The sequence below is a fragment of the Coturnix japonica genome, chromosome 11 (genome assembly GCF_001577835.2).
Source record: "Coturnix japonica isolate 7356 chromosome 11, Coturnix japonica 2.1, whole genome shotgun sequence".
NCBI classification, from domain to species: Eukaryota; Metazoa; Chordata; class Aves; order Galliformes; family Phasianidae; genus Coturnix; species Coturnix japonica.
The window spans coordinates 7,101,138-7,127,169 of record NC_029526.1 but is presented as its reverse complement, the minus strand read 5'-3'; the positions used below and the strand labels follow the sequence as shown (position 1 = coordinate 7,127,169).

General features: G+C 44.8%; 2 protein-coding genes across 4 annotated transcripts; one reads left to right on the top strand and one right to left on the bottom strand.

The window, feature by feature from the left end:
• The first annotated feature begins 123 nt into the window (after window positions 1-123).
• On the top strand, window positions 124-3,475 carry LOC107319305 (protein C19orf12 homolog). 2 transcript variants are annotated; one of them, XM_015874024.1, is made up of 4 exons: window positions 124-389; window positions 574-649; window positions 2,021-2,197; window positions 3,043-3,475. In XM_015874024.1, exons 3-4 carry the CDS (start codon window positions 2,038-2,040, stop codon window positions 3,306-3,308), a joined length of 426 nt encoding a protein of 141 aa, XP_015729510.1. In that variant the 5' UTR covers window positions 124-389; window positions 574-649; window positions 2,021-2,037; the 3' UTR covers window positions 3,309-3,475. The 2 variants fall into 2 exon arrangements, with proteins under 2 accessions (XP_015729510.1, XP_015729509.1); XM_015874023.2 differs by lacking the exons at window positions 124-389; window positions 574-649 and adding an exon at window positions 714-1,214.
• Window positions 3,476-13,997: 10,522 nt separating this feature from the next.
• PLEKHF1 (pleckstrin homology and FYVE domain containing 1) lies at window positions 13,998-19,278 on the bottom strand. Of its 2 annotated transcripts, none has more exons than XM_015874009.2 (2): window positions 19,219-19,278; window positions 13,998-16,320 (listed from the first exon to the last, which is right to left on the bottom strand). In XM_015874009.2, exon 2 carries the CDS (start codon window positions 16,306-16,308, stop codon window positions 15,487-15,489), a length of 822 nt encoding a protein of 273 aa, XP_015729495.1. In that variant the 5' UTR covers window positions 16,309-16,320; window positions 19,219-19,278; the 3' UTR covers window positions 13,998-15,486. The 2 variants fall into 2 exon arrangements, with proteins under 2 accessions (XP_015729495.1, XP_015729497.1); XM_015874011.2 differs by lacking the exon at window positions 19,219-19,278 and adding an exon at window positions 18,640-19,044.
• Between the last annotated feature and the right edge of the window lie 6,754 nt (window positions 19,279-26,032).

Sequence of the window (26,032 nt, the reverse complement as noted above, 5' to 3'; positions counted from 1 at the left end):
TGCTCTATGCTGTGGCTTCACTTACAATTGCAATGAGCATCAGCTTTTGCCAGAAAAAAAAAAAATAAAAATTGTGAAACAATTTCCCAGAAACAAAAGAGAAAGTAATTCTCTATTTGCACACAGTGACCATGGCAGCACGTTGTTAGTCTCACTGACTCCAGAGCTCTGAGCAGCTCTGTTGTAGCAATCAGCTTAAACATCTTTTTCAGGACATAACCCACCCAAGATGCCCATCCACATGGACCAAATGATGCAACTACTCTGCCATGTTTCCTGGCAGAAGGGAATGAAAACTGCTGTGAAGCGCTCTTCTAGAGGAGGGTTATTGATGGTTACAACTGCATTACTTGGAGGCTTGGTAGGAGGTACACCTGGTCTTGCTCTAGGTAAGTGCATTTGCTTTAGGCATAAGAAGTGTGGTTAACCCACTGACTAGAGGGAAGAAAAAGAGGAGGAAAAAAAACCTGAAGTCTATTTAGTTGGGATGATTTGAAGTCAAGGAGCACGTATTGGCAAGATTTCATTCAACTGAGCTTTAACAAGATGCTATTCTGCATTTTATTCTTTCAGAAAAGTTTTTAAACAAGTGGTGCATCATACTGCCTGTGTCACTGTTCCCTTTTCGGATGGCAGCAACCTTGGTGAGGTAAAACTCTTTTTCTGAGAAGAAGCCATGTGCAGATCAATGGCTTAGGTACTGACTCTTTGGAGTCCTTCAATCTGCTGTTAGGTATTCATTTGCTTTAGGTGGGCAGAGTGCTGGTTGCTATCTGCTAAGGCATGCCAGTGACAGTTGTGTGGCACATCACTGAGCACAGAGTCTCAGGCTGAGAGCTTTGCTTCATTGCTGATAAGCAGTGGAAATGGGAGGGCTTGAGGCAGTGGCAGGAGTATAAGAAAGCATTGGTAGTTACTGGGTGTATAATCAACAAATATACAGAGAGCTGTAGCTAGGCTGCTATCTACAGATTTATAACTAAAAAGACTATCACAGTGGAAAGAGATAATTGAATATAAATGAAGTTCTTACCTGTGTCCTAGGCTCACAGAAAAACTCCAAAGGCAGCAGTCTCCAGAAAGAGATCCTTCCCCAGTGGCAGTCAGCTCTTAAATGGGATCTAAGAGAGGTGCAGCCTGGCTCCATCCCTTTCAGTCACAAAGCTGAATTGCCTTCACCTGTGCTCCCTTGGCTGATGCAGTCCTTGTCTCAGGTGATCAATCAGAGGTTCAGGCCATGATTCAACAGTTCCTGTATACAGGGGATGAAGAAGAACAGCAAAATAATGTTTGTTTCTGTATCTTAAGGCTGCTCTCTATCCATGTCTTGGTGAACTTAAATGTCTTTCCTCCCCACACTGAATTCTTTCTTAACACTAGTGAGAAGCCAGAGTCCCATAGCAAAGACTTGTATCAGTGCTCCAAATCAGTGTTTCCTTGGAACTGGGATTACTTTCACAATATGAGAGGAGGTTATTATTTTTAGTATCTCCATTTGTGTTCCTGTCATATAGAATAGTTGGTAAAGAAGAAAGTATCCTTTGGCTGTAATGCAAAGACAAAGCTGCGTATTTCACTGCCTGGCAAAGTGAAATGCTGTGTTTAATCAGAGCTGCATTTCTTGGAGGTCAGATTTTTACAGATAACCTCTCCTAGATGGCAGGATATTGCTGTCTGGAGAACTGGGTGGGAACTTCGTTATGTTTCTCACTGCTGTAATTTACCCTTGTTCATTCTCCTGAGTTACTCTTAGCTACAGTGACCTCCTCTGTTCTGTGGCTTCATTTGCAGTTGGAACAAGCATTATCTTTGGCCAGCAAAAATAAATAAATAATAAACGAATAAATCAATTGTGGAGGATTAGCTCCTGATATCCCAGAAATGAAAGTGAAAGTAATTTTTTTTTTTTCGCCAGTGGCTCTGGCAGTGTACTCTGTTAGTCTTGCTGGCTCTGGAGCTGTAAGCAGCAGAATTGTGTCCCTCTTGCAACCATCAAACTTACCTTAAACATCTTTTTCAGGACCTTAACCTGCCGTGATGCCCACCCATGTGGATCAAGTGATGCAATTGCTTTGCCGCGTTGCTCAGGAGAAGGAAATGAGAGCAGCTATCAAGCACTCTCGTGAAGGAGCATCCCTGGCTTTTGTAGGCGCGTTTGTTGGAGGTTTGCTTGAAGGTCCACCTGGCATCGCTATAGGTAAGTGTGTTTGCTGTAGGATAGGACATGGTTAGCTCACTGAGTGAAGAAACCAGCAAGTCTACTTTGTGGGAGTGAGTGTATCAGCAAGATTTCGTTCAACTGAGCTTTTCATTCTTTCAGAAGAGTTTTTAACAAGTGGTGCATCATACTGCCTGTGTCACTGTTCCCTTTTCGGATGGCAGCAACCTTGGTGATATAAAACTCCTTTTTCTGAGGAGAAGCCACATGCAGATCAGTGGCTTAAGTACTGACTCCTTGGAGCCCTTCAGTCTAGCTGTTAGGTGTTTGTTTGGGCCGAGTGCTGGCTGCCATCTGCTAAGGCATGCCAGCGACAGGTGTGTGGCACATAACTGAGAGCAGAGTCTCAGGCTGAGGGCTTGTTAGTGTGAGCTTTGCTCTATCACTGTGGTAAGGAGTGGAGGTGGAAGGGCTTGAGGCAGTGTCAGGAATGTGACATAGTGTTGGCAGATGCAGGGGATGAAGAAGAGCAGCAAAATAAAGATTGTTTCTGTATTTTAAGGCTGCTTGCTATCCATTTCTTGGTGAACTCCTTAAATGGTTTTCCTCCTCACACTGAATTCTTTCTGGACATTAGAAAAAAGCCGGAGTCCCATAGCAAAGACTTGTATCCTCTGTATCTGCTGAACTAAGCAATGTTGTATAAATAGTTTAAAAGGTGCCCTGTCTCTGAAGTCACACGTTACATTACCCCACTGTAATGAGATATTCCTTGTTCATTTACTCTGCACTGATTTCTAATGAGGAGGTGAACCGTACTGATGAACTTCTCTCTACAATTTCAGGTCTGACAATAGGGAGTAACATCTCTCTTCATTTTCTAGGAGGAGTGCTTGGTGGACTGCTTGGTGCCTGGGTGGCCAGTGGACAGTTCAAGCCAGTCCCTCAGATTATAATGGAGTTGCCTCCTGCCAAGCAGCAGAAACTCTACAATGAAGTCATTGCAATAATCAGGAACTTCGACTGGACTGATATGGTTCAACTGACTGCACTTGTCATGGGAAATAGTGATCTTAAGTTTCTGCTGACAAGTGCAGTTGAAAAGTTCTTCATCAGAGAGCTAAGGGCACAGATGAAGTATGGAAAATAAACCTTTTCGGGCCTGGTTTTTAGATTTTGTTGAATTTTAGTTTGACAACTGTGATTCTCTGCTGTAGCAATTATTAGGGTTAGGATTGTCACTGTAGCTTTCATTTCTCAGCTGACTCTGAATACTCTGTTTTAATTTAAAAAAATAAATAAATCCTGAAAGCATCACAGAGGTCTCTGTTTTGCTTTTGAGGAAATGAACTGATTGGAGAACTGTGCACTTAGTATCTCAGCCAGTTGTTCACTCTTTTAGGCAATCAGGAAACTATTTATCAGACTTGATGTACATGGAACTTCTTGGGCAGAGGCATGTACCTATTTTCAGACTGGCAGCAATGTGTTTGTGACAAGGTTTGCACATTGTTTTGAAACGGTTGAGCACAGCCCTGTTCTATTGTGTTAAGATCACCACAATATTTGCCTTTTAGATGTATCAGAGGACTTGGGCATTAAATAACTGTTAAGCAGATTTGATCCTCAAAGGAACTGCTCAATAAAGTATTAATATCCCTCTGATACTCTTTTATGGTACTGATGTGCCTGTCCACCACTGCATCCCATGTTACTAGAAACAGCTACAGGCAGGAGATAGCATCTAATGAGATCCATCCAGTTGCACAGTGTCTGGGTTCAGTACAAGATAGAGCCATCACCTAGGAAACAAGGTAAAGCGGTGCCAGCAGTTTTAGGAAGCAACTAGAATTGTCGCCATGGGGAGATGTACGTACTTACATAAAGAATCCATCTGTGATGCTGGTTATTAATTTGGTTTTGTTTATAGACGTGACAGAATCAAGTTAGATTTTCACTGGCAGATAGTGTATTTTTAGAAAGTTTTTTTTTCTAACTGTCTGGTTTAAAAATGGAAAGCAAGCATGATTATAAATAGTTACACTAGCAAAGAGAGACTATTTTTATTTACTTGATTTATTATTTAATAGCAGTCCTGAATTCCAGCATAGATCAGTAATTGAGATCTGCCATCTAGTGGCAAGTAGATTAATTGTTAAATTCAGCCTATCAGGGCTGCTTCTGTGGGTAACATGGCTGTGCTTTTCTGCAAGAAGTCAGGGTAAACAAAATTGTATTAGATTACAAACAGCATTCCGGCTCTGACTGGAATTCATGCACATACCCCTGCAAAGGCTTTTTAAAATGATCATTATCATAAGCAACCTGTGACTGCAGAGTTTTTGCTGCAGCTGTGTGACAGTTTTCACTGTAGGAGAAAATACATGGTGAGCAAAAGGAGGACGGTTTGTGTTTTTTGTTATGGCAGTGCTTCATAGGTTTGCATTGCAAGACAAGTATTTGCTATGAAATCCAAATAAGTTACAAGGCAGTGTACAGATACCAAAGGCTGGGCAGACTCTGAGAACGTCCCGGTATTTCTATGCTGCTGCATTGCCAGGTCAGTTGTCCAACTGGGATTGCTTGCATATAACATGAAGGATGAGTCAAGTCCTCACTTCATCTTCCGGATTCTTCTTAATTGCCCAAAGATGAATTAATTTTTTTATATCCCTTAGGATATCTTTGATAGTAATTTGTTATTGTCTTTCTGTTAGCTTTTCTGTTGGCCTGTTAGCCTGAGGGGTTAATAGAAGAAGGAATGGCATGTGTGATATGCTATTACCTCTGCCATTGTCCTTGTGTCAGAATGCAGTGTTTCCCATGAACAAGATGCCTGTGCCATGGTCTTATTAGAGTTGGGGCTCAGTAGGAGCAGCACATTCCTCAACTTGATGAAATGGGATGCCTCATTATCAATATAGGCTTCTTTTTTATTACTTTTCTGGTGCTTTCACCAATTTAAATAATTTAGTTTAAAAAAAAGAAAGCCATTTCATGTGGAAATTCAGTTGTTTTTTTTTTTCTTTCCATTTTTGTATTGCAGCAGCTTCAGTAGCAATAACTAGTGAAATATGGGCAGATCTGTGGGGTTTATGCTACACAGATGCAGTGGTAGTACTCACTAAGCTCTGTCTATACTGGCAGGTCAGAAGCAACAGCTCACCCAGATGGTGGCTGCTGGTAATAAAAAAGCAATGTGTTTTTTCCCCCAGAGTAAAAGATCTTATGAAGAAAGCAATAGCTTCTTAGGCTGTCATTGCTTGGCCAGCTGATGTATTACTCAAGACTAATTGAATAGCAGACCTTCAGCAGAGTTGGAAAGCTTTAAAAAAAGAAAGTCTTTATATTACAGTGAACTAAAGCTATTAGCCCCTAATTAACACATGGGGCTTCATCTTTACCTTTCTAGAGATCACAGAAATCTATGTATTTTTCAGGCTGCAAGCCAGAAATCAAACATTCATTACATAATTGCAGTAAGTCTGAGCTAATACTTCTCATTAAGTATGATTTATGAATTCCAAAAGAGCCTAAGAGGTAAATACATAAAAATTATTCCGAAGTCTGCAAAAATGAAAGCATTCATTTCTTTGGATGATTGTGCAGCAAGAATGATTTAGGCAAACACGAACAACATTTGGTAAGGACGTGGACTTTCAACATCTGTACTTTTGTGATCCTCTCAAAGTGGTGTGATTTCATCTAATTTTGCTGCTGATCTTTCAGCAAAGATAATGATCTAGACAGAAAATCAACCACTACAGGCAGAATCAGCCTCCCATGGATCAGCATTCCCTTGGAGCTGCAGGAGATGGGCATCTGCCATGATGCAGCATCCGAGCCAGTGGATGAACCTATTTTGGTTTTAGCATTGCAGGTAAGCACATTCTTCTGACATTTGTGTGCATTTCCTGCTTAACCTGCTGTTCTCACTCAACTAACTGTGCCTCTGTATATTAACACCCCGAGGGAAATATTTCTGCTATCTCTGATACTGATGGAAGTTTTCTATGTGAACACAGGCACCTTTCATTTTAAAATTCTGTCTGCATTTACTCAGATCTTTAGTCCAGAATTAGAGGGGATCTAATTTTTCTTCCTTGACCTTCCAGGTTAATTTTAAGCCCAGCATTAACAGATTTTCCAAAGCTGTGAATTGAAGACTTACACCCTATAGGGTGGTGAAGAAGAGGCTCAACAGCTGAATGTGGAGTTGGGCATGAGACAGATGTCATGCAAATGCTCCAGGTTAGTTCAGAAGGGAGATGCAAAACTGCAGCTAATCCTCAAGGCAAAACTGTTTAGCAGATATTGAGTTAGAACTAAAGACTTGCTGAAGTATCCATAGGAATGCCATAGTAGAGCATACTTTTTACCAAACTGCAGTTCATTAATTGCTTGTGAAGGAGCAAAATCAGTAATAAAATACTGAAGAGGGTGATGGTAAAGCAGGGCCTTGAATCTGTTTTTGTTGGTTTCCATAAAAGGGGCTTGCTTGCTTTTTCCTGGCATTCTCTCCAGGAATTTATATAGAAAATATTTTTTCCATAACCGCAGAGAACGGCCTTCAATTTCCTGGCAGCTGTTTGCATACTTGAGGCTTCCTTCTGTCTCTGATGTTTAACTCTGCAGGAGCTTGTGCTGCTGCTGAGTTGGATCTTTCTTTTGGTCTTTTGTATCCCTAGCCTGGGTTCTGTGGGACTTGGACTGTTGAAAGTGTCTGCAGCATGTCTCACTTTAGCAAAGGGCAAAGATTAGCCTCAGTATTGTAATGGTAATGATAAGTAGTAATGAGGATAATATGGAGTACTCCTGTAGCTCTTTGCATCTTCAAAGTGCTCTACTGATACTAATTAATCTGCCAGAGTAGCCTTATCACACAGGTATGTATTGGTGCTATATGTGATTTAACTCTTCTGTATTGTTCTACAATAAAACAAAACTGGATGCTGTCTTCAGATAAAAAGCAGGAAATCAGTTAACCAACCTCAGCAATTAAGGTCAACTTCAAAACTGTCTCGCTTCTTTTGTAGTCAAGCAAAGCAGCCAAACGTTCAACTGAGTGGCCTAAGTGTTATGCAATAGTTTGCACTTATGTATGTAACTGTATACCAGTGTATATGGCTTCTACCATTTCTTAACCGTAAGGGTGGCTAATATAAAGATGTTAACCAAGATGGTGGTAAATAGTCAAAGGTTATTAGCAAAGGAAAACTCACCAATGTCGATGCCTTGACCAGAAAGCTGAGGCAGTCTCCACTGCAGAGCAATCTCCAAGAGATGCTGCCTTGGTGGTGGTCAGCCCTTAAATGAGGTCTTAGAGGAGGTGGAGTTGAGCTCCACCCCTTCTGGGAGCACAGCTACATTACTCTCACCTGTGCTCCTGCAGCTGACCCAATACTTGCCTCAGCTGATTAATCAGAGGTTCAAGCTGTGATTTCCCATACACTTAACCCAATGCAGAGGATGTGGTCCCAGTGCCACTGAAACCAAAGTTAAACCAGGGCACTGTGCTGGTCTTAATTGAAGTGCCCCAGTTTGTGTGCTGCTGGTGCCCTGCTGTATTGTGTGTGTGCTCTGCCAGAGCAGAAAGCAAAGTCATGCTGTGTGTAGGTGCAGTGCTGACATGTCAAAGAAGAATGCATAAGCTCTGTTACAGCTGCAGGATTTCAGTGCCTTTCTCTGCAGTTAAGTCACCTGCTCCCAGTACTCCAGTGTCTGACATCTTCTGTCTGCATCTACTGCTAGCTTGACCTTGAGCAAGTCATCAGTAGAAAGGCAAGTTTTGCTTAGTACTGATAAACACCCATAGAAGAAAGATCACTCTGACTATATAGTCCTAATGCTGAACTCTGAAAGACCTATTTCCTCTCAGGAAAGGGTTTGAGGTTACTGTGGACAGATGTTTGAAAATACAAGCTCAGTGCTCAGCAGCAGATCAGAAGACAAGTAGGAGAGCTGGGATGGATGAGGAAGGAAACCAAGAACAAAGCAGTTAACTTGCTATGTCACTGGATGGATCCAGTTTACAACCAGGTCTTGAGTCTGCTCGCCCCATTCTCATCAGACCTTTTTGAGCCCAAAAGAGCAACTGTAGAGCTAGAAAAGATTCAGAGGAATCACATGGTATGGAAGTGCATCTGTATAAAGAGAGACTGATTACTAGAAAATATTCAGCCTGGAAAAGATACTGATGGAGGGAACTTCAGTAAAGGCTATGAATGGCACACGAGAACAACAAGAACAATAACACTGCCTAAAAGTCAGGGTGTACCCATTGAAACGATTGAGGTAAAAGGAAGTGCTTTGTCACACAGTGTTAAAAGTGAATTGTGGAGCAAATTGGCACAGGATGTTCTGGATGCCAGAACAGAAATGTGTTCAAAAAGTGATTAGGCAGATTAATGGTAGAGAAGGCCAGCAGGACTATTAAACACACTACCCCAGAATCAGACACTGGTTTTCAAGAGACTAAAAGAGGATTATCGGCCTATGGGTTTTTGTTACACTTTCCCTAATAATTTTCAGGTAGGTGAACTGTGGCTCTGGTTTATTAAGGCTACTCACATATGTTATGCCAAACACAGTCTAGCATACAATTCCTGTAGTGTTATGCCAGCATATGTGCTACTGCATGTAAAATATTACATATGTGCTGCCAAAGCACGTCTAATCACATTCTGAAAACAGTGCAGCACTCTTCACACTGTATGAAATCTTTTTCCTGTAAGAGAGGAAGACCTGCCCATCTGCCTTTGTGCATTAGCCCTTCTCAGGAGTGGAGCCTTCCTCCCTGAAAACTTCCAGCCTGTAAATAAGCACTTAAGCAAACCAGCCAGAGGAAAACCGAACCTCTCTCGGTCAGTTGTAACCGGGTATTTCATGTTCTCAGAATTACAATATCAACATAAGAATTAATCCAAATGTTTTTATTGTTTGCACTGATAAAAAAATGCATCCGTGGCACTAGAATCTAAAAGCAGGTGATATTTATCAAGAAACAAAGCTCATTCATACTCAGGTTCAGTGGAATTTACATTGAAATACTGCCATGGCATTGTTTTGTTCTGCAGAAAGGAAAGTGGTTTTACAGAGGTTACATGGGCCTGCACTGATTGAACAGTCCTTCACTTCCTTTTGAATGTTTGACTTCTGTTTGTCGCAGAACTGAAGTTGATATAAGTGCTGTCTTGTTGTTCTTCCCAAAGCTGCAGCAAACTCTCAGCTGGCAGATACAGTTGTGTCAGGTTTGTTCAGTTACAGCACTGTGCCAGATGCTGACTTCCTCAAGCACCGTGTATTCTCCATGTTCCAGTACACATTCCAGGGGTCACAGTTGTGCAGAGTTTGGCTCCAGGAAAGTTCAGCCTCCAAAACACAAGAGAGAAATTGTGCTGGGGGAGTGGGAGGGAGAAAGCTGAAGTGCTGCTGGGCAGGAGGCAGAGCTTTACTAGAGGTGGATCAGTCTGGTCTGGTCAAAACAGCTGCTATGACCACATCTGGCTCTTGAACTGCCTGTGGAAGTGTGTCTTGTGGGAGCTTCGTGGCTCACACTCACTTTAATGACTGGATTCTCTGCTTGCTTCCAAGACAGGTCTCCTCCCCATCTTGCACATGGAATAGGAGCTGCAGTCCTCACAGGCTTCCTGCATGGCTCATGAATTTCCCAGATGATTCTGCAGAGCGGTGAGGACATTGAAACTGGGAATGTTGTGTGGAGGATTAACACTGTTTTACTGGAATCTGTCTCTAAATTGTCATGTGTCAAATGGCAAGCATGTATTTTAGAATTCCTGCTGTGAATACAGTCATGTGCTAGATTTTGGTTATTGCATGTCCCTGAGGAGGGAAAGAGAATGTCAGCTAAAATGTTGAATGCTTTGTTAGTGATTGCCAGCACGCTTGAAAAGCTGGAGCTCATGGAAGGTGTGGGTTTTGAGCAGCAGGGCCACACTGTGTGAGACTGCCCTTGCTCTAGTGGTTACACTAGCTGCATTTCAGACCCCACTCTTATGAGGGTAACATGCCTAGGGGATGTAAATAGAATAAACCTGCTGTGGTCACATGTAAGAAGCCTGTAACTCAGTGGCTCTGCCGTATATGTGAGTTATGTAAGTGCCATTTTGGAAATCTTGGCCTCACTTCTGCCTGCTCCATGACAACAAACTCCATGGGTGTGTTGGAGTCCTGCAGGCCTCCTGCTCCTGTCTGGCTTCATGGACTGGGCCACTCTTACTTTCCCTCTGGTATCTCTGGATTTCATGTATGAAACCACTAAGGCATCTGCTTACATGTAGTATCTACAAAAAAGGCCACGTATGACCTTTTCTTCCTCTGTCAGAGGAAGAGGCCCCTCCGGCCTTGAGTTAATGCTTTTCCTTTCTCGAATCCTGTTTTTCTAAGCGTCTCACCAAAACACTCACATTGTTTTTAGGACAAATGTCTAGAGACCAGCTCTGCTCTGATGAAATAAGAACCAAAGCTCCTCTCAGTGCCCAGTGGCTGCACACAGCTGGCACCAGCAGCACTATGCCCACTGCCCAGCCCTGGGCTGCACAGAAGCACTGTGAGCTCTGGCTGACAGAACAGCCACAGGGAGATCGTGTAGCATGTGGTGAGCTGTGTGAGTATGAGAGGTTAGCAGAAAACCTGCCTATGGTTTATTGTCGCTGCCAGGCCTTGCTGGAAAGGAAGCCCAGCACTGCCTTCAAAGGGAGCTGCTCTTTGCTACTGTTTGATGCTGTTTCCCTGCCTGCCTCCTTCAGCTGCTGTCTGACTGCTGTTCTGAGATTTTATGAGCACGTGCAGGAAAGGCTGTTTCTCATCCAGTGTGCTGCACCATCACTCCTGTGTGTGATGTACGGTGTAGAGCAGCCCTGGCTGTTTGCTACACCCCTGGTGCAGTGTTACAGGGAGAGCCCCTCCAACATTCCCGTCTGGGGTGGCCGGGCAATGGAGTTATGTTGTGATACTGTGTCCACTGTGGAAAAAACAGTAAACATAGACTGACCTCTCTGCTAACTCCTTTCTTAAAAATCCAAGGCTTGGAGCAGAAAGAGCCAGAAGTGAGAGCCTGTGTTTTTAGTTTGAGATGTGTCTCTTTAAAGCTCTGCTGTGGTTGGGTCCATCAGTGCTTGTCATTCCTTTGTTAAGCAGAAATCCCAAGCTGAGGAAAATGAAAAACTGCTTTGCAGCTGTAGTGAGATGGAAGCAGCTGTGGGCTGTGGCAGAGCCAGAACTTCTACTTGGGACAGAAACTATTTGAGTAACTTGGAACTGCGAAGCCGACTCACTTCTCTGTGCTGCCTTCAGATGGCCGGACATCGTGCTGAGTCAGCAGTGTGCTCCACAGCTCACGGTGTTCCTTGGCTGTGCCTCTGCAGGAGCACGCCTTTCCGCTACAGCCCTTCCATCCTTTCTTTCCATTTTACTCCTGGATCACGTTTCCCTGCTAACTTTCATTCTGCTTCTGTGACTGGCTGCCGTGGCACTGTCTATTCTTCCTTCCCGTGGATTGTGGAGGGCTGATGTGGATTTTATCACAGCAATGTCTGGTTCTGCTTGAAGGAGCAGAAAGATCCAGTTTCAGCCAGTTGGATTTCCTGAAGCAGCCACCCCCGCAGGGATGGCCACACAGTGCTGCTGTGCTGGGATCTCAACACCTTCAGGCAGGAATCTGTGCAAGGAAACCTTTCTGGTACATATCATGTTTGGGAGTCCTTTAGGGAGAGGCTGTGACCCACAGAATCCCCTGCCTGCACGTGTTTTTTCCAAGCGAGCACTCAGACTGCTGCTGTTTCTGCTGGTTTTACAAACTTAGCTCAAAAAGAAAAGAAGAAAAACTAAAAAATACAAGTCAGGAAATGCCCCATTAGTGCACCGGAGAGAGAACCAGGCTGGAAAACTCCAAGATGGACTGTAATAGCACTGACCATGATGTAAAACCTGTATGTTGAGCAGGCCAGATGCCAGCAGCCTCAGGCTCTAATCGCAGTGCTGAGCTTGGCTTTTATTAGCTAAAGAAGGGTGGAAAGAAAAAGGAAAAAAGAGGCCTTGTTTAAGTATCCTGATGTTTCCCTAGGCATGCTCCTTATATCACGTGCTCTAACAATGTAAGAATTGCTGTTTCTAAGGTCTTTCAGGAGAAACATGTTCTCCAGCCTGTGACAGTCCCAGCCTTTCTGGGTCTCCCTGCCTATCAGCACCAGCACAGCCAGTGTTTGCAGGAGCAGCTGCTAAGCGATGCCCTGAAGCTCTGTCTGCATGGCTGCATCTCTGAGAGTTGCACAGACTGTCTTGCAAGAATGGAAAACTGTGAGAAAGAACATGAAGGTACAGAAAGTCAATGCATCCATCTGAAGGTTATGGAAGTGCAGGTGCCAGTATGCACCTTGGGCCTAAAGCAACATTCAGACTGATACTTAAAGTAGTGCTGCATGTCTTGCTACTTGCCCTCACTCTCATGAGTGTGACAGCTTTTCTGTGCTTGACTCTTTTCCATACCCTTTTTCTGTACAAAATAGAAAAGTGAGAATTGCTTGAATGTTCATGCATTTCACTAAATGGCATGAATTACAGCATGCACATAAAAAGGGGGCTGGCTTCCTTTGTTGCTGCTGTGATTGCAAAAAGGTCTTTTCCTACAGCAAGGCACTTATTACAAGTCTTACAAGAAGCAGCTGAGGGAACTGGGTTTGTTTAGTCTGTAGAAGAGGAGGTGCTGGAGAGGCCTTATCGCTCTCAGCTGCCTCAGAGGAGGTTGTGGTGAGGTGGGGGTTGGCCTCTCCTCCCAGTTAAATGCAACAGGATGAGAGGGAATGGCCTCAAGTTGTGCAAGGAGAGATTCAGGTTGGATATTAGGAAAAACATCTCAGAAGTGGTGAGGCACTGGAGCAGGATGCCTGGGGAAGTGGTGGAGTTCATAGAGCTGTTTAAGGAAAGAGTAGAGGTGGTACTCAGGGACACAGAGAGCGGACAATACTGGTGGCAAGTGGACTGCTGGCCTAGATGACCTTTGAAGTCTCTTCCCACTTTAATGATTCTGTGATTATTAGAGGTGTGACTGTCCATTATCCAATTTATCCATTAGTGGATAAAAACAGTTCATAGATCTCTTGGGAACTGATAATAGTAAGACCTTTGGATACAGAAGAAAAGCTGATCTCTAAGAGGACTGAGGAATAGGTTCAAAACTGGGATATATTTCTGAAGCCAATTGCTGGGAAGAGAACTGAGAGTTTTGCCCATGGAGTACAGAACTGGAACTTAAGTTATGCACACTGATTCAACAACTGTGCTATTTTTGGCTTGTGAACTGTTCTAAGGGCTGTTTATTTTTAAGGTCATTTTCTGTTTGCATAGCATATACACCCTTCTGGTGGGTGGGAGGCATTATAAAAACAATCACTGCTGCTGAGAATTATGAACTAAACTTGAAGAGGGATAGCAAAAAAAACAGAACTTGGTGTACTTACTACTTTAAAAAACATCTGTTTAGGTCAGAAGGTTTGTTGACCCACTCCAAGCTGTGGCCACACCGGAAAAATCCCATTCCAATTAATATGGACTACCACAGGGAATTGCAAAAGAATTGGGAAAACTCGGACAGATGACAAAAGGGTATAAACAGAAAGGAAGAATCAGGTTTGACAGTACTCACCTTCTCACTCACAATACTCACTCAGAAATACTCACCTTCTGGTAGTAAATACAAGACCAGAACGTTCATCTCATGGCTGGAGAGTTGCTGGATTTCAGGCTGGTTGGCCATGCCTGAATCACAGCATCTGTCTCAATTATTTAAGGCTTGTGTAAAACAACAACACACTTCACTGACATATTTTTCTGGCTTCTTCCTAGTGGCCATATCTTTATTCCCACACAGTCAAGTAATACAAATTGATTGGACAGTGGCAGTTTACAAAAGAAAGAAAGAATAATTATTCTGAGATTAAATTTAAGAAAAATCTAAATCTGACCACATGGCATCCAATGCCATAATTAGACCAGACACTGGTAAGGAAATGCTTTATAATGATGAGGGTGTATTCTCAGCCACATTCCTTTCCCAGGAAATAAAATACACCATACAAAAATATACTAAAATTATTAACTGAGTTTGTGGAAACGTCTGCTGCAATATAATTGCTGTTGTCTAATTTCCAGCATATTTACTCCAGCGCTACATTATGATAGAAATAAACTGTTTGTTCTAATATTTGAACTTATTTTGGACTTTAAAGTTCATCTCAAATTAATTTCATTGGGCTCCAATCCTGAAGATGCATTAAGGACCTTAATTTTGAACTTGTGCGACTGATAGAAGTGAGTGAGCACAAGAGTGTTCAATTCCTTGATGTCTTTTTCAGGAAGGGAGTGAGAATCAAAATGCTGAACCTCTGTGATTTTAAGAATTCTAGAAAAATACCCCAAATTAAGACTTGCTAAAAGTCTTCCCCGGGCGACTCTTTTACCTGATAGGCTTGAGGTCATCATCTCTCTAGCAACCTGGTGAAAATGCCTGGTTTTGAAATCTGGGGCTCTGCGCATCAGTTGAGTCAATTGCAGTAAAGCTTTTCCTTCTCTCCTTTGTATAAATGTACCTGTCTCTCTTCCCATCCACCCCCACTACCTTGCTGATATCACAGATATCTGATATGATGATTTCTTTCCATATAAGAGCCCCAGCCCTTTGATAAGCCTCATATGCATTCACAGTGCCATTCCCTTAGTGTTTCCAAAGTTCAGAATTCCTGGTGTAGAAGTCAAAGTCCGTACCTATCTCACCACACACCGAGGAGAGACAGGTTTGCACAGCTGCAATGACAATCTCTGAAGTAGATGTAATACTTGTGAAAAGAGCCAGCCCTAGAAGTTCTCTGCAGAGAGAATGCCTCACGGGAAGGAAAAGCACCAGTTTTCTGCAGTGCCCATCTGAAAGCCCTGTCACCTCTGAAGGAGGAATTCAGCACGAGCAGACAAACATATTTCAGCCAAAGATTGCCAGCTCCTTTTTCTCCCAAGAGTATTATTTCTCCTTTTTTGCAGACAGGAAGACTAAGGCACAGATGGGTGAACTCACTTGGATCAAGACTGATCTCTAGTCCGTGCTTTTCTCTAAGCTGTGACTCTCTGCTTGCATATATGAGACATTCTCAGAATGACTCACAGCAGTCCCTGACCTTTGCTTTCCTCACAGACAGCACAAACAGGGGCCAATATCCACCTTCCCAAGCATGGCCTCCACAGGACACACTGAGAAGGACACGCATTGGAGGCCAGAAATTGGCTACCCAATATTTAAACACCACCGGTTCTCAAGGAGGTCAGCTATGGAAAGATGACCAAGATACTTCTGAGTTATAAAACTCTGTGTCTGCTGGCCACTGGTCAACTTTGTAATCATCAGACTTGTCACTGTCATCACCACTGGAGGGTTCGTAGCCTGGGATGTTGCCACGGTACTGCTCCGGCTGCTGACCGTCAGCCTCCTCTTCCTTCTTCTGTTCCGCCAGCAGCTGCCTGTAGCACAGGTTGCAGACCCTCAGGGGCTTGGGGGACAGCCTGGGCATCAAAAACCTCTGCCTGGAGCAGTCTCCGCACACCACAAAGCCACACTTGCGGCAGTGGTGCCTTCGAGTGAGCGTGGAGAACTTGGTCTGCGTGCAGCGCATGCAGATGTCTGTCGCCTTGTCAGGGATCCAGGGGGCCGCGTGCTCTGTGGAGGGCTGCCTGCCCGTCTTTGTCAGCAGGTGCCTGATGCACTCCTCCAGATGGCTGATCCACTCCTTCCGCTCCGTCAGGGAGGCTGCAGAAACCACAAAGGATTTCTTGGAGGTTTTGATCATCCAGCGGTTCTTCATCTGCAAGGTGTCCGGCAGCGTCTCCAAAGTGACATCTTCAAGGGGAATGATGTGCTGGGAATTGTACTTCCTTTTGTTAATCACTATGCTCCCGTACACGAGGATGTCGTTGAACAGGAAGAATATGCGAGGCTTTGGTTTCTTGCGGCATTCTTTGGTTAAAATCCCTTCTCCCAAAAGGACTCTTCCTGGCACAGCTAAGGGTTGTCCAGAAGCCCCAAAGCAGTGTTCCACAGCAGCAATGCGCTGGCTGTTGATCTCAGTGTTTGCGAGGTGATCCACCATCTCCAGCTCACCCTGAAGAGAAGAAAATAAAGAAGTGGTGAAGCTGCACTTACAGCAGACTGCCAGGACAAGGCTGATCAGCAAGCCTGCGTGCAAATCAGAAGCTTCTCATGTCAGTGGAGGTTAAGAATAATCTCTTTTACACTCTTCACATTAGTTTATGACCTTTTAGAATTGTTTTTCAAAGTTTCTGACCCCACTTTGCAACAACCTGGTCCATATTGGGGTGTTTCCATCCACAGCAATGGAAGCTCTAATACAGAGCCCTCTTTTCCATCACAACAATGTTTTTTACCAGTATAACTGCATTCCCATACTAAAGAAAGCAGACTGGCCTGAAATACTTGACACATATGGGGAGTTCTTGCACTCTGACAGCTGGTGGGGACCAGGGCCAGGCCCTTCAGTCCCTGCCAGCAATGAGCACAGCTGCACAGGCGCCGTGCTAGTGCTGTGAGCTGGCTGAGGATGGGCTGGATGCAGCACAGGGAGAACATCCGTGGTCTCTGGAGCCATTCTCCCATTTCTGCCTGCACACTTGTTTTCCTGAGGACTGGCTGCAGATACAGACCGTCCAGAAAGCTGTTTTGGGTCAGAGCTGAGGCAGACTTTTGGAACCAAACAGAGTGCTCTACTGTTTGTTCCCACTGATCCTCCCTGGATGATGAAATGAAGAAATAAGGAAGGAGAAGAAAAAAAGAAAAAGCACAAAAAGGCAGCAGCTACACGAATAAAAACCCACCCAGCTCCTTCCTCCATTACCCCAGCTGTGCTTCAGCTGCCTGTGCTTCCAGTTATAATAAACATCACTCTGAAAATAGCCTGATGTCTGCTGAAAGGGAAGCAGAGCACAACATGCTCATCTTTCCCTGCACCCTTGTTCTCACACAGCCCAGGTGCTTGTGGTTTTTTAAAACATGCATGAAGGTAGCTCTGAAGCAAAAGCTGATGTGCTATTCGCAGTTTGCGGCGAGGAAAGTGCTTTATGTTGTACACTCAGTTTTTCAGTGCACCTAATTCCTTCTGTGTTTAATGGTACACCAAGACTATTCAGGCCTAACAATCCACGAGAAAGTGAGTCATTTCCTCTTACAGCGAGGTAGTTCAGCAATCACGAGGTAGCCCACAGATCACAGGGATCTGTGCAGCCCTAGTTTCTATGAGCACTTCAGAGCATAACCCATATAGAACCTCCGTCCACATTTTTCTCATCTTATACAGAGTCCCTACAGCCAGAGTGTTAGAATGTGGGGGAAAGGGAAGGCAAAGAAAACAACACGCTGAGCTCTGAGTGTTTGAGATGATGATTTACATTCTTGTCTTGCCCTTCAATCCAGATACCCTTCAGAATGCTGGAAGGGAAACCACAGAGTAGCTGTTTGAGGTCGCTGCGCACTGTTTACATCTTGCCTAAGCTATTTAACAGACTGCTCAATTCTTCCTAGCCCCCAGATTTATTTCTATAGAGCAGGCCAGCAGTCCCTGTACAAAGTAATGGCGCTGGTTCAGCCCCACCAGGGAACCGAAGGAAATGACTCTGCATTAGCAGCTGTTTGTAAGTAGTGCTGGGTGGCCAGTGCTTCTGAAAAGCTGCAGGTATTGGGATTTTATTGATGTACAAAGGCAGCACCTTCTGCAGCACGGGGTTTGTCTGACAACCTTCCCAAGACTGGCCTTGCAGGAGCTGCTGGGATCTTGGATGTGCCCATGGCAGGTGAACCCAAACTGACATCACTAAGAGAGGACAACCCTGGGTGAATCTTCTCCCTGAATTAAAGGCAGGATGTGCCAAGGCCTCCCAGTTCCTCCTGTAAGGATGTGAATCTTCAGGTCCTGAAGTCCAGATGTGATGGAGTTGGATGGTGTGAAACATCCACTTGTGTGTGCCCTCCAGTGTGATGTGCAATTTTAAAGCTAACTGTAAGGTAAATAGTTACAGCAATACAGAAGTAGTATAAGAAAATACCTTCAGAGGAAGTCAAGGAAATGAGCAGCTACGGAGGAGGAAAATGTGAAGGAAACAAAAAAGGGGCTCCTGTTAAGTGTCCCTTCTACCCAGAGAGTGTCTTCTTCCCTCTGAGTTGTTACACACTTAAAAAGCCACGAGTTAACTGAAGGAAAGCTAAATCCTTCCTGGGAAGATCTCCCTGCTACAACTCGAAGCTGTCTGTTGCTCTAGGCCCGGATATTTCCCTAAGGGGTTCCTCACAGAGAAGCAAAACAAAAGCTTTTTTCTTCCATTTCTATCCCTTCAGGCATAACAATATTCCAGTAAATAACTGGGGAAAAAAAACACCAAACAAACAAAAAACAGGAGCGGGACTCACTCACATTGCTTAACTCCAGGCTTGTACAATTGATTCGGTACCACTCCACGCTATTGAGCTGCAGGGAGGCACCAGCTCTAAGGGCTCAGCCCAGCTCTGCCGGCACACAACGCTCCGCACCTCGCCGAGCTCCGGGCCGCTCCCTGCTGGTTCTGGCAGCCCTCGGGACACAGTGCAGACCCAGGGCAGACCCAGGGCAGACACGGGCTCCTCTCCTCGCCCATCGCTGAGTGCCGGGGCGGACACTCGGAGCAACCAACACGGCTCCGTTCCTCTTTGTGCCCGGCTGCAGCTCACCCGGACGGCCGCGTATTAGAGAGTGCGGTGCAGACCCAGCGGGCCGGGCTGCACGAGCACCAAAGGCTGCACAACAAGCTCTATCCTCGTGCTTTCAGCTACGGGCTCACTGTCGGGAAGCGGAGCACTTCCAACACAAACCAGACCGCTGAACCCCCCCCCCCCCCCAGCCCCGCGCGTGGCTGCGTTCTTTCCCTCTTTCTTTCTCCGCCCCCCCCGTCTCCTTCGCAGGTAGAACCGCCGCATCTCGGAGCGGAGCCCCCCATTGCACGATCCCGTCTCTCACCTGCCGCTCCGTCCCGTTGTCCCGCCGCCCTCGTGCCCCGCAGCTCCGCTCAGCAGCCGCCCCGCCCGGCCCCGCATCCCCACTGCCCGCCCCGCCCAGCCGAGTCCTCCAGCCAATGTGCGCTGTGCGCTGGGAGGGGGATCGGCCTCGTGAGGGGGCCGGAGTGTGAGGAAGGTGATCGCTCCCTGTCGTAGCTCTTCTATTTTTAATGGGCACTGATGGACCTGTCCAACTATTAGAAATGTTTTCTTTCCCATAACTCATTTCCTCGGGCACTGATGCGTTCTGCACGGCCGATCTCCTCGGGCTGATGCTGTGGCCTTGGGCTGCAGGTGCTGAGGGATGGCGGGGAGTCTCACAGCCTGTGGGCTGAGGGATGAGCAGCTGCAGCCCTAATTAGCAGCTTTTGGTGTCCTTGCCTCGAGACGGTGCCAGTACCTGATCCATCGCCTCCACCATTTGCCCTGAAGCCACTTGTTTAGTGGTAGCAGAACTACCGTGCCCAACCGGGGTGCAGTGATCTCAAGAGCAAGTAAAGGAAACCGCAGCTGCTGGGCTGAGGCTGCCAGAGGTGAGTTCTGCAGGGAGGAAAATGCCTCTTTGTCACCTTAGAGCAGCAGTTACCTCTGTGCCGTGCTGTGTGCGAGGTGTGCACAGATCTGGCTGCAGGTGGAATCAGCCCAGCGGCCTGCGGTTACACATCAGTGACTCTATGCTGTGCTGTGCATGAAGCACAAAACCACTATTCCATGCAGATTCTGAACTATCCAGTTTGCACCACCTTGCGTGTGCTGTGCCTTGTCCTTACCTGCTCACATCTCCAGCTGTGTTTCTCTGGGTGTGCACACGTGGTGCTGTACACACAGCCTTTAGGAAGAGCTGGCATGCTGAACCGCCCAAACTGACCAAGGAGGTCAGTGGCACAGGCCGAATGTAAATACTGTGTATAAATACATCATAATGAATTGCTCTTCAGTAGGTTGTAGGAAAAAGAAAGGCATCCGTGGTTGTCAGTGTGATGAGAAGTGTTTCAAAGCCATGTTGTCTACGCTGATGTTTGTATTGAGCTCTGGCAATCATCTGCACATCTCAGTGTTGTGAAGGCATCAGGTATTTTCCTTACTCCTTATCACAGCACAGATCAGCATCCCATCCCCGCCTGCCCCTTGTCACCTCTGGCTGCTCCCATGTGGGCTGTTGGGTTTACAGCAGTGAGAGCACTTCATAGCTGAGAAGTGAGAGCGCTTTGTAGCTGGGAAGTGAGTGTGACAAGCAAGGAAGCAAGGGGTTGTATTGTTTCAGTGGAGAAGTATTTTTATCCGGGTTACTTAGGCTCAGTGTTTTTGGGGGGTTCCATCACTAACTGTGCTTTCTTTCTCTCTTAACAGGTTGTGTGCTGGACTGGACATTGTGAATCTCCAGGTTTCACAGAGGAGCTGCCCAGAAGGGAACTCACAGTGAGGAGATTGCTCTGTGCTGTGGAGCTGTGGGGGTGAGTACCAGCAATGAGTGAGCAGTAAGCTGGGCCTGCTGCCCTGTCACTGTTTGTGAGTGGTGTTCACCCAGCGATTGGAGCAGGTCCTGATTCAAGTATGAAAGAGGAGGGTTAAAAAGAGGTGAGGCAAGAGTGTGAAATGCCAGAACCATGAAACAGTGTGTGTGTTTGGTGCAGAGAGAGGTGTGATGTTGGAGAAGAAACACATGACATTAAGGAAGAAAAGGCAGATGCCTAAAGCAGCATTTTGCAACCCGCTCTGAGTGAGTAGTGCATTTGTGGGTTCGACTGTCCTTCCCAAGTAACAGAATTCTGTGCACGTTGTTCATCTAAACTCTTTTCCTGGTATTTGTGTTCTGTTTGAACAGTGATCTCATATTCACTGTGTGCTTTTATTGCACAAGATAAACCATGGTGAACAATTAGGTATTTCAAACACTTAACTTACATAGATAAGGCATTTCAAACATTAAATTGGGGAAAAAGCAGAGGGAACAGGGTTGTGATAACCATCAGTTAATTTAAAAAGATGTAAATGTGTTCACCTATGATTGACTGATAAGTCAGACACACACAGTTTCATTCAGAAACCCCGCTTTGTGAGTATGTATAGCTTCTACTTAAGTGATGAACATGCTTTGGTCTCTTTCCCTTGGAAAGTTCCTTTGGAACTGCCACCCAGGCTGAGCGTGTGTGTTGCTCTGAAGGGAAAAATCATCTCATTGTGAGGGATCCGTGCCCTGCCCCACATCAATGCCATTAGTGCAGGAAAGGAGCTATCGTGGCTGCCTGGGGCGACTGGGGAAGTTCTGTGCACTGAGCGCTTATTGCAAAGAGATCTGTGAAAGGAGAAGGAAAAAGACATAAGGAAAGAGTAAGGAAATATAGTCTCCTTTTGTGTTCTTCAAATAAAAGGGAGGACCAGAAATGCAGTGTGTTTTACAAGGTGTTCTGCTGATATGGTGGAAAGTGTGTGCTTCAGCTTGGCTGGGATCTCCACCCATTGGCACATTGGGTCTTTAAGTGGAAAGGTGCTGAGCTGAAGGAGGAGATGCAGGGATTTCTAATGAGGTGGAAGGCTTAGCTGCTCTTAGGTAGTGTGCGGGGTGTGAGATGTGACACTGGCCAGAATGCAGAGGATGAGTGAGAAGGATCTTACCATACGTGTGAAAGTTATTGCCCACTTGAGAAACTAGAGGGATTTTAAGTGATGGGGATGCGCTAGAGTTATTTGTATGCATGAGCTTCCATCCTGCCTTTTTGGAAGCAGGTACCTGCAAGAGTTAATGTTTCCTGAGATGTCTCCAGCTTCAGTCCTGAAGAGCAGCTGAGGGGAGGCAGGGGAAGGCAATGCAGCAATTCAGACAGCTCTGTACTGTTTGAGCTGTCTGAATTCATTAGCTTCGGAGCCCCCCCTGGTGCTTCATCCTGCATAGCTCCTCCTGCACCCAACCTGGGAAACTCTCTCACCACTACTACATGCGTTAGCCTTCATTAATACAATTAGCATAATATCAATTAGGATTCATTATTCCCTACAAAAAGATAAAGCCAGTAATGCGTATCTCAGAATCACATTCCTTAGCGCCTTGTCTTGGGATTGCTTTATTTTGGAGTTGTTTGCCTCTTTATATCCTTCCATCTCCGAGAAAAAAAATGAAAGTCACTTAATTGTAAAACTGTTTGGGTCAGAGAAATGCATGGAGATGATTCTTCATGCACACTAAAGAGGTGAATTGATCTATGGGACCCACGCAGCTCAGACACCACTCAACAGTCGGAACTGCCAACTTCATCTTCTTCAAGCACAAAAACTACTTAGTTTCCCCACGTTGAAGACTTATTATAATAGCAATAAGACAACTCTAGGGAGAACCATCTAATATTAACTCCGGGGAGTAATCATCTAATCACAATCTGGGGGTGATTTGAAGCACTCATCTGGACCAAATGCCTCACAACACCCCGGGAGTGGTTTTATTGCATGATAGCAGTACCCCATTGAGCCTTATTGCTTAATTAAAAACAAATTCCCAAGTAATTTTTTTGCCTTTCCATAAAAACACAGTAGTACATAGCATGTATAAAACATCCATTAAATGATGGTAGATGCAAATTTACATTGTGAGATACAGTGCTTTTCTTTACCACTTGGGGTTGAAGTTAAATGTAAAACCATTTCCTATAATCTGCTCACTGCTGCGTTTAGAGCGGAATAAATACGGAAAGAGAGGTTCATTGTAGGATGCCTTGTTTTTATTAAGTGATGTGTTTGGTCTCCTTACAAAGCACTTTGGTTTCCCGTCCATCTTACAAACGCAGCAGTCTACCAGCAGCATGGCCTTTGCTGCCTCCTCCTGCAGGCTGCAGTCCTCTTCCAGCACACATCTTCAGTAGGAAACCCAGCTTCTCTTTGGGGTTTCTGTTCTGAGCAGAGAGAGCAGGAGCAGTGCACATGACATTTGGAATGTATCCAGCATTCAGTACAGATGCTGCCCCGATGTCCTTTTGTAGACTAACACCAGTTAAGCCTAGTAGACATGTGCTAGAGCCACTAGCTAGGGCTCCCCCTCCCATGGTTTTACTGGACCTGCTGCTCCAGCTGTGGCTGCTCTGCAGGAGGTCCAGGTGGGCAGGTGGGAGGGCAGGCGAGTCCTTTTTGTGCTGCTTTGAGATCTCGACCCACAGCTTTCTTTAAAAACTGTACAAAGTGCTTTCATTGCCCCAACGCGATCTCCAGATGTCATGTTCCCTAAGGATTTCAAGAGTTGTCCACATATTACAGGCAGGAGCAGTAAATCCAACGTTTTGCGTGATGATGTGAATGCCAGAGATGTGTCGGTATGACTTTTTCTTCATTAAAAAGCACCCAGTGCCTTTAATTGGTGATAATAAGGTATGTCTGCGAGTACACTTGTTATGAACAAGAGCTGAGTATCAGTGGTAGCTATTAGTCTAGTTGTCCTTGTGCCAAAGCCTCTCTGTGGCACCACAAACTCTGGCTGGAGGCTGATACTTAGATCAGTCTCACCTGCTCTGGGCTCTGCTTGTTTCCTGGGCTGGTGGGAGCTGGAGCTGTGTGCAGTGTGCAAATCCTGCTGGCTGTAGTTTGCAGCATTCAGAGCCTATGCTAAAGATTTGCTTTGTCCTGTATTTAGGTTTTGTAGAAAATAAGTATCTTTATCAGTTGGTGAATGCACTGCTGGAACGTCCAGTTACAGAGATGTTAAGTGTTGTGGTGGAGGATTTATTTAAAGAGGTGGTAGCATTGTAGTGGTGAAAAGAATGAAAGTAAAGCTTGTTGCTTCTGCTGCCTGAAGTCAGAGAGGACAGTGTAACAAAGTCTGTGTCTTAATCTGGTCTGTAGGAACGTGTGACGGTGATGGGTCCGGAAGGGACGTGAAGGGGCCTGACAGTGTTGGCAGGCGGTTTTTCAGAGGGATATATATTTAAAGGATATTTATCCCTTTATATATATATATATAAAGGGATATATATATATATAAAGGGATAAATATCCTTTAAAACTGTGAGCATCGGGCTCCATCTGCTGGTACCAGCAAAGTACGTCGTTCTGGGCCTAGAAAGGGGTGAGGTTTGTGTTTGTAATAGCTGTAACAAAACACAACAAGAACGGTCATATCAACAAATTCAATGCCTGTGCCTCAGAACCATGCCCCCATCCTGCACTTTTCTTCCAGCCTCATCCCATTTCATTTCATTGGTGGCTCCAAGCTTTGATGCCTGAGGGTCATTCTAAAGTTACCATCGGTGCAGTGCCTTTTGCTGAAACTAGCAGTAAGCAAACACTACAAGGCTCTTTTACTAGGAAATACAAAGCAACAAATTCTGCCTAGAGTATGTTTGATAAATCAGATCTTTTGTAGACATTTGGAGATTGTGTTTGCAAATCCCCAGCCAGCTCGTTTTGTAGTCATTGCTACCATCATTCAGGTTAACGCTGCCATTTTTTACTTGCTAAAACACGTGGTCCTTTATGGCTGAAGAGAGTGGAACAGAATTTCTTTTAAAGCCCTTCCTGGAAGTTTGCTGTTTGGAGAAACAAATGTCAGATCACTCACCGTAGCTCAGAGCTGCTGCTTGGAAAATGCAGCTGTGAAAAGAGATTACTTGGGTACTAGGTTTAAGAATTAGGCAGCAATAGAGACCTAAAATAGCAAGTGGAACAAATACCCTTTTAGCTTTTCTTGCAAAGATTCGCCTAAAAAGTACTGAGTTCCAAGCAAGAATACTCATGCCAAGTTTTAGAATCTCATTTGAATTTTTACAGCGGTTATAATTTCTGACATACAACCTTGGAAATGGGGTCTCATAACAGGAATGCTGTGTCCCTTGACACCAAAAGGAAGATGCTGTGGTAGGCTGCAAGTCTTGACAAGTTTACAGGGCTGGCTTATGTCTGCATAACATCACTCACATGGCACTGAGGTTTTCTTTCCATCTCTCCTTCCTGCTCTCTATTTCCATGCAGAAGAAATGAAAGTTGCCAAGAACCCAGGCTGCAAAAAGATCCCACTTGCCAGTGCTTTTTTTCCTCTCATTATCATACACTTGCAATCAAACTCTAATTTCTGAAATAAAAAACCTGCAGGTTTCTTTGCTGGGACTATTAAACCTTCAATCTTCATTATTTAGGATGGCTACTTACCTTTTGCTCAATGAAGTCATAATGCAGCTGCTCCGATAAAAACTATTGGAATGGCTACTGTGGCAGCGAGTAGATTTTCCTTTGTGTAAAATAATGGGCTGTGAGTGAGACATAACTATCATTTACATTAATTAGGCAGCCATATAATGGGGTGTTCAATAGCTATTACATCGTTTAAATTCTTCGGTGAGCACCTCAGCCACCCAAGAACTATCCAGCTGAACATTTCCGAGCCCATAATACTGAAATAATCCTTTGGAGGAAATGCAGCATTGCACAAAAATTCACAAAAAGGAAAAATAAAAAATAAAAATTCATATTTATGGGATTGTTTTAAGTTTTACAGAAAATGCACAATTCGTTTAATGTCTCCCTACCCAAAAAACCCCCACAGTGGTATTAGGTGAATCAATTCCAGGGCTGCTGTTGTGGGTATATTAGAAGACAGTCAAGGAGCTTTTATTGAGAGGTCTTCACTGACATCTGGCCCCCTAACACAGGAGCAGCTTTCCTTAACCATCCTGTTGCAGGCCTGGGGCCTGCAGCAGTGTGTATGTATGTCATGGAGCTCATTCTGAGAGCTGAAAGAAACAAGGCTGCATTTATTAATTAATGTGCCAGGAAGAGATTTGTATCGATAGGCTGATACT

Excerpts from the sequence above, each read along its gene's own strand:
- LOC107319305 (XM_015874024.1), top strand. The coding sequence starts at position 2,038 with ATGCCCACCCATGTGGATCAAGTGATGCAATTGCTTTGCCGCGTTGCT. Across the intron at positions 2,198-3,042 it reads TCCACCTGGCATCGCTATAG|GAGGAGTGCTTGGTGGACTG; the intron begins GTAAGTGTGTTT and ends TTCATTTTCTAG.
- PLEKHF1 (XM_015874009.2), bottom strand. The coding sequence starts at position 16,308 with ATGGTGGATCACCTCGCAAACACTGAGATCAACAGCCAGCGCATTGCT.